The sequence below is a fragment of the Amyelois transitella genome, chromosome 27 (assembly GCF_032362555.1).
Source record: "Amyelois transitella isolate CPQ chromosome 27, ilAmyTran1.1, whole genome shotgun sequence".
NCBI classification, from domain to species: domain Eukaryota; kingdom Metazoa; phylum Arthropoda; class Insecta; order Lepidoptera; family Pyralidae; genus Amyelois; species Amyelois transitella.
This window is the reverse complement of record NC_083530.1, coordinates 3,043,981-3,057,409: the sequence shown is the minus strand read 5'-3', so window position 1 is coordinate 3,057,409 and position 13,429 is coordinate 3,043,981. Positions and strand designations below refer to the sequence as shown.

The 13,429-nt window shown below is 34.8% G+C and overlaps 2 protein-coding genes across 3 annotated transcripts in view; both read left to right on the top strand.

The window, feature by feature from the left end:
- Positions 1-431: 431 nt before the first annotated feature.
- Positions 432-2,832, top strand: LOC106140604 (uncharacterized). Its single transcript, XM_060952029.1, has 3 exons — positions 432-539; positions 1,033-1,937; positions 2,387-2,832. The coding sequence occupies exons 2-3, from the start codon at positions 1,033-1,035 to the stop codon at positions 2,499-2,501; spliced, it is 1,020 nt and encodes a 339-aa protein (XP_060808012.1). The 5' UTR covers positions 432-539; the 3' UTR covers positions 2,502-2,832.
- Positions 2,833-4,122: 1,290 nt separating this feature from the next.
- The window catches only part of LOC106140728 (E3 ubiquitin-protein ligase CBL), a 55,867-nt gene continuing 46,560 nt past the window's right edge, over positions 4,123-13,429 (top strand). For both annotated transcript variants that reach the window (XM_060952101.1, XM_060952102.1), the window contains exon 1: positions 4,123-4,873. In XM_060952101.1, coding sequence (XP_060808084.1) covers positions 4,332-4,873 — 542 coding nt within the window. In that variant the 5' untranslated portion in view covers positions 4,123-4,331. The remainder of the gene's footprint in view (positions 4,874-13,429) is intronic.

Sequence of the window (13,429 nt, the reverse complement as noted above, 5' to 3'; positions counted from 1 at the left end):
TCTGCTGTAGTAGTAGTTAAGAAGTAGTTAAGAAATTAGATGGGTTATATATCTCTCGAATCTAAGATAGAATTTCCCAAAATTCCCACAGAAACGCGGGAAACACAAATAACTATATTATTATCAAGATATTATTTAAGTCAAAAAATACGTCTCTGATTTCCACACACAAAACGTTCACCAGCAATTTTTACTTTCCAACGGGAGCAGAGTCCCACGAAAAAGCTAATTACTGCTAATACTAACATGAATAAGGAAGAAATTATGATTTACCACACTGGTATATAAATATTAGTTTATTTATAACAATATTACGCTACAATAAACAAGAAATGTTTACTCTTTGACATGAATCAGAGCTGGAACAAAGATACTCAGAAAACAAAACAAAAACAGACGGATACTTTTAAAAAGACTAATTATTACATTGACATCAGTTAACATTTAACGTTCGCGATAAACGGTAGTATTATCTTTACGCTATATTAATTTATTAAGAGAAGTTAAAGTGTGTTTGGTGTTTTCTAAAGTATAAAAAGGTAAGTTTGGAATTCCTCTTATAGACGATGGAACCTATTACTAATCTGAATATCAATTCCATCACGATAAATCGATTCGAGTCTTATGACTTGGGCTTTGTCTAAGCCGTAAGCGATAAGGATGTTGTGTGTGCGTGTTTATAGTAAGCTTTTACCGTTTAATTTTAATCTTAGAAGCAAAAGAACAAGGGGATAAAAGCGTTTAGAAAATAATAGTTATCTAGGTATTTAATAGACTCTTAACTTATGCTCGGGGATTTAGTCTCATGGGAATGTGGACGCCGAGTTTGCTTAAGGTACCATTGTAAGTGACATCTTACTCGTACATGATATTTAAAAGATCTGGCAATGTGAGCTGGCTTATCAATTCCTATGACACCCATAGAAAATTGGTGAACCTATTCTGTTCTACCGAAAAGTCTACCTATTCTTTTTATTTATTTAAAACCATAATTTATTTTTATTTGTACCAATCTCCAAAATTTCCTTTCAGATGGACCAAGTGATCAAAACAATACTATTAATGTCTCTATTATCAGTTCAAGCGACGCCACTTGTCACCAGAGAGAGTTTGATGAAGAGCGAAAAACTACAATTCGAGTGCACACAAATGATAGTCTTAAACGGTATGTTTACATTCAAAGAAAAAATCGCCAGTCTCCACGGTATACCAGCAGATATGAGAGTCCAATGGAAAACAGATGATATATTCTTTACTCTCGTAAGCAACGAAATGAAAATGAGCCTACAAGTCTTAAAAACCAGTGGTGACGTTGAGACTATAAAAGTAGCTGGTCTTGGTCAATCTAGCACAGTAGATAACCTAAATGACATCGTGTATCTTGGAACAGATAATGGTGTCTATAAATACAAAGAGGATGGATCTATTGAAATGCATACAGCTTTGGGCGAAGATGTTATGTACATAGCATTGAACAATGATGGTAGCACCATGTATATAGCTACATGGCCGCAAAATAGGGTGTTCAAAATTAATAAAGAGACTCAAAGCTTAGAAAGATTTAATCCTATTACCAACGGGCATGGATTAACGATTGATACAAGAAATAATATGTTTTTCGTCGACGTAGCAACTGAAACGTTGTATGTTTTAAAGAATGGTGAAAATATACCTATAAAAGTTAAAGGTTTGCATGATGATAAGATGATTAATGTGTTTGTAAGCAGATCCGATGCTGTTTTTGCAATGGATGATAATAGCAATATGTTTCAAATCGACGTAGAAAATGAAGTAGCGAAATTTCTGAGGAATTTCAACATTACTGGAGTGAATACGTTCGCAATGGACTCGGCAGATAATGTCATAATTGGAATGAAAGGAGCAATATACAAATATTACATTTACGAGAAAAACCCATGTAATATGATTGCAGCAACGTAAGTATTGTATAAATAAGTATTGTGTAAACTCCTGCACGGACCAATTCGGTGAACGAATGTACAGATTTTCCCGCGATATACATATGTCCGTTCAAACAAATGAGTTTAAAGAAGAAAGAGGGAGGCTTGAAACTAAAAAAATGTCTGTCTGTCTTAAATGTGCGAAATGAATATTTGAGCAAAATTTACTTTAAACTATCTTTAGAAATTCCAAAAAAAAAAAATTACCTTTGTTTAAATAAATAGGTAACTGCCTTCTATTCAAATAAAATTTCATCAAATTCGATTCAGTGGTCAGGTCGAGAAAGCGTGACATGGGGAGAAAAAAACTAAAGGAAATACCTTAACAAAGTCATCTAATATGATCATATTTAAAGAACTATAAATTTATTGTCAATATGTTAGGTAAGTAGGTACTGATTTCTTTTTTTTTTTTTTTGTTACAGACACCCTAGATTCATGATTCGGCACGAAAGACGGCGGCGGCAAAAAAGAGCAACAACAACAACAACAACAGAATTCTATGACGAAGACGATGAGGAAGAAGATGATGACGATTGAGGATAATTTTAGAAATCTGAAGAATAGGCAAAAGAAAATGCAATACTTATTAATAGTGTACAGCGCCACCTATGGAGCTTTACTTAATCTATAAATGCAACTTAACGTGCTGCCACCTTGAAGGTTACCTATTTGTTAATTTTTCGCAAGATGGCGCTGTTAAGCCCTATTGTTTTATTTTTTTTAAATGTTAAGATTTTTAGCTATCTACCGGTTTTCAATAAAAAAATTATAATATTCATGCACTCAATCTTTATTCAGTCAACATTAATTGTTATTTGAAATAACTGTAGGTAAGCAGAAACTAAACGCTAAAGCTGTTAATAAAAATGTTACCATCTACATAAAATGTCCTTAAACGTAGGGAGAATATGATATAATATTTAGTTTAAGTTTAATATTTCAGTTTTGAAATCTTCAATTTATTCACAAAAATGTTCTGTCATTCTTATGAACTATAAAAACAATCAAGTATCGGCCAAAATGTTTAGTTCTTCACTTGCCAAAGTAAACTAATATCAAACATTTTACAGTTAGTTTTTATATCCATGTAGTTCGGTATCCCAGAATGTGTAGTTATATTTATTGGTAAGTGTTATATTGTGTGAGTGTGAATGAATGTGTAGTTAATACGACTACCAATATAATATAATATAACAAATAGCGAGTTAATTACATTTTGTAAAAAATTAAAAAATACGTGTTATGTTACATCTTGCGTCAAATAAAGATTTTTCTTTCTTTCTTTCTTTCAAATATATATACGTATTTTAATAACTTAATTTGCTACTGCTTTTTATGTTTTCATGCCTTTATTACATTTTCATATACATACTTTATTTATTCTTTTCTGATTAAGGCTGCTTATGTTTAGGCAACGTTCAGTTGATTTGCTTAAGATGATATTAAGATTCAAGTAGTAACTGGTCGCTAGCCCATCGTCTACAAGAAGAATTAAAAGTTAATTAGCCTTTCCCTTTAACAACATCTATTGGAAAGATATGGAGCAGTTCTATGCTAAAGTGTCGGAGACGACAGGGCATAAATTACAACAAACTATTCGAGGAACGATTTACCTACAAATTGGGATTCTTCTTTTCATAGGCGATGGGCTTCCAACCTGTCACTATTTGAATCTCAATTCTATCATTAAGTCAAATAACTGAACGTGGCCATTCAGTCTTTTCAAAACTGTTGGCTCTGTCTACCCCGCAAGGGATATAGACGTGACCATAGGAATGAATGAATGAATGATGATAACTGAAACCAATGGACTGATTTGGAAAAAAAAATGGGTCGCAAAAACTCAAACGACTGAAGTCTAGTAGATATAGAGTTGCCATTAACTCCCGTCTTTAACCCTTAGTGGGTAGACAGAACCAAGAATCTCTAAAACGACATAATGATGAACTTGACATTCAGCTAGTAACGGATTGATAGCTCACCTCTTATAAAAATAATCCCAAGTTAACCATTATCTTTTATTAATTATTTATCAATAATCTAAATATGTAACAATAAAGCCAGCTTCATTGGAAATTTCAATGAATCTGGTAACATTCTAATTTCCATTCACTACGCCGTCGCCCGCCCCGCTAGTCTCGTCAGTCCGCCTGTCATTCAATTGTCAAATTGTCATACGCGTCGCCAATGTGATAGTGAGCGATCGTTGGCTATCTGTTATCATTTTGTATTGTAAATGTGGTGTGTTTACGTGATGATGAGAAACCACACATTAGAATACCTTATAATTAAGTGATAAGTGTGTTTTAAGTTTAGTGTGCCGTTGATAAAATTGGTTGTTTTTTTGTATGTCACCGGACTTCCAACATGGCGGCTGCCCGACACAAATCACAACAGAAGAACATATCGTCGATATTTTCTAAGCTACACGGCGCATTTTCTGACGCCGTGTGCCCTACAAAGTTCGCAACGGATAAAAGAACATTAGACAAAACTTGGAAACTAATGGACAAAGTGGTAAAACTATGTCAACATCACAAAATGAATTTGAAAAACAGTCCCCCTTTTATTTTGGATATTTTGCCGGACACATATCAGAGATTGCGTGTAATTTATAACAAATACGAGGATAATATGCAAGCTTTGAATAGTAATGAACATTTTAATATATTTATAAATAATTTGATCCGTAAATGTAAGCAAGCTATAAAGTTGTTCAAAGAAGGTAAAGAGAAGATGTTTGATGAGAACTCACATTATAGGCGTAATTTGACGAAATTGAGTTTAGTGTTTAGTCATATGTTAAGTGAATTAAAAGCGATGTTTCCCAACGGAACATTCGCTGGTGACCAGTTCCGTATAACCAAGAGTGATGCGGCCGAATTCTGGAGAACAAACTTTGGGAACAGGTAAGTTTTATTGTCAATAAATGACAGATACATAATAATACTGTTCACATGTAAACAAAAAACCGCTCCCAGTAAGAGCAGAAATTAAAATTTTACTATTAAATCTGTCTTCCCTGTATATATGTGATAAAGATGTGATATATATACATATGTGTGAACATTAACATTACATCCTCCCTATCATTAAACCACCCCGCATGACCTTAAGAGCGTGACTCTAGGCTCTGTCTTCCCCATAAGGCATATAGTTGTGATACATGTGTGTATAAACACCGCATTAAGAACAATCAACAGTTCAATTTCTTTAGTTTATCTCTAATTACTTCCCATTCCATGTGAAAACAATGTGACATTAAATTCCCATCAAATTGTTTCCTCATCGACTTTTCCCACGGGAAAGTGTTATTGTAACATCAACATTATTGATTGTGTTAATTTTTTTAAAGTTTTAGCTAGAAGTTAGAATACAAGTTAGTCAATAAACTTGTATTTCTAACTCAACGAAATTGGCCTTTCAGTCTTTTCAAGATTGTTGGCTCTGTCTACCCTGCAAGAGATATTTTGTTTTTTTTATTAGATTATTTAAGAAGGATATCACTGATTTTTGTGTACACTATTTTTAATTACCTACTCCTGAAAAACTAAGTTAACCTAATACTTTCATACTTTTCACTTATACATTAAAATCATGCCTCTTTCCCAGAGGTGTAGGCAGAGACTTAATCTTCCCACTTGCCCCAGTCCCTGCATACTTCTTTCGTTTCATTCATTTTGTCTTAAAATATTATATAGCACAATTGGTGAACTCAATACTAATAGTATTATCATCATATTAATTACCAGTTGACCATTTCCATTGAGTCCTACAGAAAGTGGTCTAGTATGGTTTTGTAGTGGTTGTATCATAACCCTATTTAGCAGAAACTGTATTGTTTAACATACCACATTACATACCAAATGTGTTCAAAGAATGCTATTGTTTTTTACTGAGTTTGCATGCATAATACTGATGATTATTAATCTGCCGTATGTATTTTGCATAGTTTAGTGAATAATTTTTGAAGAGTATTGTTATGGTAACTGTGATCCAATGTGGTTTATGTTACCCTGCGAAAGGTTCGGAGGCCAGACAAGAGTAGCTGGGTTGCTTGTTGTGGCAAGTTGCAATTATAGTCTCTACCTCCCCCTTTGGGAAAGAACTGTGGTTGGTGTTTCGTATGTTTTTAATATAGTTCAAAATTCAATAATTTTGTTCATTATTATGGGGCACTACATATCACTTAATAATTGTCATACCTTTTGGTTTCACAACATTGGTTGACATCATATAAATTACATAGAAAACTAAGTTTACTGCCGCTTCCAAAGTGTCAGTGCAGAAGAAGTCGTAACAAACTCATTGATGCATTTTCTTCAACCACATCAACTTTACAACTATCCAAACTTGAAGGTAATAGGAGCACATTCATGTTGTGCAAGCTTCCATGCTGTTCTGGTAGCCAAGAATAAAACAAAGTGTGTGCCGGCTGCTTTTCTTCCCATACAGATTCTAAAAGTCAATCAAGTGGAAGGCTAGTGAACTTGGGACTCTTCTTTAAGGATGGGTTATCAAACTGTCATTATTTCAATTCCATCAATAAGCCATACAGCTTAACATGGCCTTTCAGTATTTTCAAGATTGTGGCTCTGACAACCATGTGAGGGATAAAGACATGATTAATTTCCATTTTCATGTAGGTATGTAAAAGATTAAATATGTGTTTTAACTAATCTTTTTATGTTCGTAACAAAATGTATGAATGAACAAATTTATCTTATCAGTATTATTCATATCGATCGGTACCTGCATCATATCCTGACTGAGCGATTACGTTTCCTTTCATATTTCTTGTCAATCATTCACCGACATAGATTCGTATCAAGCTTTTTGACGAAAATGGTTTTCCCTTTTTTTATTTCCCCACTGCAACGGAGTAAAAAAGTTTATGATTCTATGGGTAACCACATGTTTAATAGCGAATATTGATAAATTTTGATGTTTTATTTAACATTTGGAATAATGAGGACAAGAAAAAGTTCGTCTTTTACAAAAAAGCACAGTATAATATGTGCTTTTTTGTAACGGACTTATCTCTAACATACATATCATATCATCTTACATTATCACATAATGCAAAGAGCAGAACTTGCTACTTACCTGAATCAAAAAATTTGCAATATATATTTTGCTGTGTAACTACCTGCAGCCAGGGTTTCACTTTTTATTCTATTCGAGAATGCTACCTGTGTACCAAATTTAATCAAATTTTGTCCATTTTATTTTGTGTGAAAGAGTAAAATACCTACACCCATCCATACAAACTTTCGCATTTATAATAAGTAAGGGACAGTTGGACGCCAAACAAATGCCTGTAAAATTTACATCTAGATCCGGGGCTGAATAAAAACTTTACTGTTGCCAAAGATGAGATGCGTGTAAGAACTGAAAAAAAAAAAACAGACAAGACGTTAACAAAAATCAAGTGACAGGTTGCTAGCTCATCGCATCAAACAAGGAACCCTGGATTATTAGCGTTTGAAGCACAGTTGCAGAAAAAATATTCTAAAAAAATAAAAGAGAGATGAAAAAAAATAGATATTTTGTAGTCAACCCAACCAGCAACTTTGATATAAATTTAGCGCGTAATAATTGTGTCATCAACGTATTACTAAAATGAATAATTTGAACTCATAAAACGATGACATATGTTTTTTCCTCTAATCAGAACATTTTAAATGATTAATACTAATCCTCGATAAGCCTGTATTGCATTATGCTTACGTTGGATTATTTCCTCTCTATAGATAACATATCGCTTCCTGTGTTATCATAACACCCATATGGTTTATTGCTTTAAATATTAAAAGTATTAGAACAATCATAATACTGATGTTTAAAAGTAAAAACAAAGGGATATCGCCTTAAAGCAGCACGTATTATCACGGCTGCCTTTTGAGAATCCAATATCGGATATGGACCTCTACTCTTGGTGATATTGTGTCAGCCTTATATACAGTCTCGACCTGCATCTCGACCCACCGCTGCGATGGTCTGTCGTACTCTCTGCTCCATGGTTCTCTTGATCTTCAATTCAAGACTCGTCCAAACGATTCACTTTGCTATGTCAGCCGTAACGTCTCCAAAGCATTGCTTCGAATATACGAACGTTTTAGATGTCGCGGGGTGATTCTGATTGTTCTTTCTATGTTCCTCTATGCGACGCGAAACTTCTCTGCGTACTTCTCCATGAGTGTCATAGTTTCTAAACGTATCATCATTAACTACTCAAAAACTTTAGGTTTGAGGCATACGGGTACTCTGGGATAACCGTAAAGGCGGAAATATGCGACTGCAAAACAATTTTCCCTTAAATTAAAAATAAAATGTATGTCGTGGGCCTACTACAAGAAATTTCTCAAAAAATAAGTAGTGCCCATGTACTGAATTTCTCTTTAAGTTCTATTCTTATATTTTCCTTGATAGTTTATAGAAATGTGCATACTAGTTATTCATGATTGGAATCATATCTAATAATGTATCCGTTCGTACCGGTCCTGTCTCTGGCATCTCATATCATGTGGCGCAGGCGGTAGGATGTATCACATCGCTCCATACTACTCCATAGTAAAAAAGAAATTATTTCTTCATATAATTATAATTTTTAAAACACGTCCCCGTCCCCGCACTCATCTGTGACTTATCATCATATTTTGCGCAGTCGGTCTAATTTTCAGTCTCAAGTTAAAACTTTGCTTCTGCGCCGAATCATTGAATTTTTTATATTCTCAGTAGTTAAAATTGTTTGTTAATAAAGCTATATAGCGGGAGCGATAGTTAGGGCTCGACCGCCACCAAAGGGAAAATCTTCCGCCAGGATAAGTGTTATGCCTGGGGAACCGCGACTCCGAGTCGGAGGTTGTATATACGCTCCAATCCGTGAAATATTTGCTTGCGCGTTTTAGGTTTTCCGCTGTTTTGACTAATAGATTTTTTATTTTTGTAACATGTGGCGTATAGATGTCGCCACAACTACCTACTGAAATTTGTGTGAAAACCAGTGGGACACCGTTAAACTTTTATTCGTCCAAAATACGGTTGGATGAGCAAGAAAAACCAAGCACTTGCATTATTCATCGTGTTTTGAGCAAAAGACATTAAAATTCCTGTAAAAAAAAGTATAGCGAATTACGAGTGTCTGTCCTTATTGCTGTAACCCGTTACTCGCTAGTGGGGTCAGTGAACAGGAAGACAGGTGTTCTTAATGCACCTTGCACCGGAGAAAGCAATTGCACGAATTTTAACGCGAACTTAATGAGCTGGTTGAAAATTAATTTTATAAATGTTTTTGTACTCTTCGTTTGAGTTCAGATAAACAAGTCTTTTTATGCGAGAATCGAAAACGATGGACGCGTCATCTGTGAGTATGGAGTTTCGATTTACAAGAAAATGTGTTTTGTTGGTTCTAACATGGGTAGGGTTGCCATCTCTAAAATTTGGAAAACCGGACAAGACGCGTGAAAACCCCTGATTTTAGAGTCCGAAAGCCGGTCATGTTAACAAAATCTTTTAAACGTATACAATGCAATGCAAAAGACATTTGAATATTAAACAACAAATCAGAACATTTCTAAAGTTTAGACCTACAGCAATGTAAGCGGCCCAAATTTTATTTATTTATTAATATTTTAAAACCCGGTCTACAAATGAAACCTTCCCCGGACGCTCCCCGGATGCCCTCTAAACTAGGACAAATCCGGGGAAACCCGGACGGATGGCAACCCTAAACATGGGGTTCTACGATGAAGAGCTAGGTTCGCTTTGCAGTTTTAGCTAGTAATATAAAATATGTAATAGGTCTTGTAAATTTTACATAATATTAGAAGTTATCAGGGATTTCACGTTGCCGTTCTTAACCAGATATCATGAGTCAAAAAATATAGGTTGTTGATTTTGCTAGCGATAATAACGATTTTCATGCCTCAGAATACCACGTATTTGTCTAGCTCATCAAATATCCAGTAATTTTTTGATCAATTGAATTATCTACTCGACTTTCACAGAAATTGGAAGAGTAAACCTGTTTTCAAAAGTTTAACGTCTAAATTCTCAACAAAATCATTTAACAATACGAATGTGGGGTAACCTAGTTTAAGTACTCGTGTAGCTGTAATCCCATTATCTACGCTTACTTAACGGCAAAAGAACGGACGGCAGTCTACACCTACAATACGCTTAACGATTAAATATATTGTGTATACCCTAATTTTATTTACCTTCCAAACCCACCTTTTGGCCATTCAATAACGAGAGTTTAGAAAAATCCAGACATGTTATATTCGAGGGATGGATAATACCTACACACGAGCCAATCAAGGCGAGGTGGCAGAGCTATCTCGTGAGCCTACTGTAGTTACATAGAACTACTTACAAGAATAGATACTTAATTAAGTTCTCCATCGGTCAACCAACAACCTTGTATGTATTGTATTAGAGACATGAATGTGGACGAGGCGAATCAAGTGTGCGGGGATCGTAGCATGTGGAAAGATGTCTCTGCCTACCCCTCCGGGAAAGAGGCTCGTGATTTAATTAATGTAACCTGGCGAACCAAATTGACGATAGTAGCATTATTCCCGCGTCTTAAACACTTGTTTATCAAGTCTCATTTGTGCTTTTACTAGGCGTGGATATATTCAGTCTTAAGTTATGCTTCTCCTTTTGTACAGTCCATATTAACTCAAACCATATTTGGAGTTTCTGCTTTTTAAAATTAAATTAAATTTCTGTTTTCACATTATTCTGTACTTCAAATTCAGAACAAAACATATCCACGTCACTTAGAAACATGGATGACATAATTGTTGAAAGCCTTTGTATGTAAGAACCTACATCAGGGAGCGGTAACCCGTAAACAATAGCGACCATACTAAATGAGAGCTTTTTGTGTAATTGTTCGTCCTGTCCCGACTCGGAGTGTTCTAATTTTTAATTGCAGTACATAATATTTTATACTGGCAACCCGCTTCGGTATATATACATGTACGGTTTTCGTATGTTACCGTACTTCTTATAAAGAAACGGTTGACTTTGAAGAACGGTTGTCTTTGCGTCACGAAAGATAATATGTGAGTCAGTTGACTTGAAACTGAAGACGCCAGAGACTGGACAAAGTGGCGACAGAAAAGTTGGAAGGCGGTCGGGCCGTGAGCTCGGAAGCATTGCTGTGGAACCTGGAACACGTTAAGATAAGCGTCGAAGGCATCATTATTAAGGCTTTTAGCAATGTATTTCTTGAGATTGAGATAGTGATACTGAAATTAAGCATACTTTATTCTAGAAACATGTTTCCAGTTAATTCAATTCCACTACGAAAGCTATCTCTTAACTTCCAACTGTAGGCTTCGTAGTTTCAGGAAACTAGATCGCTAACATAGGAGTTGCAGACTCTAGCTGATTCAAAGGAAAGTTACAATTTACTCACAGAATTAAGCATAGTGTTCGTATAGACAATTTCAGTTTCAGAATAGTATCTGATATTTACTTAGCTTCGTCTCAATCAGGACTTTTAATAGTTGTATTCCTGGTTTTAACGTTAATTATGATCCTAACGTTACTTTTTTTTAACGCTTGTTCTTTTCATTGCTGTATTTCCTTTAGTTACTTAGATTGTTATTCTCTAGCAACTTTAATGATCTCCTCTGTTCAGAACAAATTTTCGCTAACAAGGTCGTTACAATATTTTAATAAAGTCTACTAAGTGGCATAATAACTTCATAACGAGCTGAGAAGGATTAACGAGAACAAACTTTTTAATCGACGAAACAGCCCAAGGTATATAAACAAAAGTAAGGAATACTATAAATCATGACGATAATAATCGATCGTAAAAGGGAAGATCTTCGACGATATCCGAAATCCCTTGGCACATATCCAACGGGATCCATGTGAAAGCACCTACAATGGAAACTAAAATAATCCATTCAACAAGAGTAAGGAATCAATTGATGCCAACGGCACTATTGCCGCTCAAGCAATTGGAAGACTTTCGTTCATTAGAGCAACGATCAAAATTCTGTGACACGCAACAGTTGCTCCGAATTTCGGGAAAGATGCAAAGAATTTTGAAGCTTTTCGCATTGACGATAGAACTTTTATTGGTACGAGTTTTGGATAAAAAGCGCAAATGAAGCGAATTGCTAGTTTGTGCCGAGGGTCAAGTTCAACTCGGCGTCGCTATGGTCATTGGTTTATTGCTTATCCAGTCTGCTGTATATACGTACAATATTCATTCATTCATGTTTAAAATCGACAATATGATAAAGAATAAGGCGATAAGGATGTTATTGCCGCCGATATCGACGCGGAAATGAATTTTGTTGAAATGGCGTCAATGAATCCCAAACAAATTTTTGTTAATATTTTTTTGACAAATTACTCAGATTGAGTTAGCCTCGAAGTAAGTTTGAAACTTGTATCACGCGATGCTAGCTCAGGATACTATATTTAATAATAAATACTTATATAGACAAACATTCAAGACCCTGTCCTATAATAAACAGTCCCGTTCTCATCATGCTCTGGCCAGGATTCGAACACGGGATCTACACAGTCGAGCGCACTACCGCCAAGAAGGCCGTCTAATCTTTCTAAGAAAAAACATATTATACTTCATAAAGTAGTATGTAGCCTAAATAAAATGATCCAATTAAAAAATTCACATCAAAACCAGTTGCATGATAATATTAAAGTAAATGTGTGAGAATAATGTACATAAGCATTTTGAAATAGGCTTCGTAAATTGTTTTACATGAGAATATGGTCTGGTAACGAGTAACACGAAGTAACTTGTAATTCCGTTTATCATTATGACCCCTTTTACTCGATTCGCTCTTCTAGTACTCCTCTTGCTAGTACAAATTCAATATATCGTTTAATTTGTATCTAACATGGCAGTTTTGGTTGTAATTTTATTATGGATTTAGAGAATTTAGATGTATTTCAATAAGGGGAACTGAGAACAATACAAAAGTGTATGAAGTTATCTCGTAACACAAGTCTCGAACTTACTTCGAGGCTAACTCAATCAGTGTAATTTGTCCCGTATATATTTATTTATTTATTTTATTTAATTTATTTAGTGATTGTTTACTTATATCAGTAATTTGGCCAAAGCAAAATTTCTTATTTAGTGTAGTTGCTACCAATTAAAAAAAATAGTTATTTTTTTAATTGTGATTTCTTTTTTTATTGGGATTTAATGTTGTTTTATCTCAATGTAAGCACTGCATTGTAATTGTTCCCGGATGCTATTATTTCTGTTGCATAGCGCACACGTTGAGAATAATCCCAAATGTCATCATGACATTTAGCTGATCACGACGCGGTGTGCGAACTGGTTCGAGGTTTAGAAAGGTATTTTGGTGGCAGCGGTGGAACTATTGCTTTTTTAGGGCGTGGTGTGATGTGTTCCTACAACATAATCCCAGAGGTGCGTTTCAAATAGCATCAATTCTTAC

Coding starts and splice junctions, on each gene's coding strand:
- LOC106140604 (XM_060952029.1), top strand. CDS start 1,033: ATGGACCAAGTGATCAAAACAATACTATTAATGTCTCTATTATCAGTT. Junction 1,938..2,386: donor TGTAATATGATTGCAGCAAC/GTAAGTATTGTA, acceptor TTTTTGTTACAG/ACACCCTAGATTCATGATTC.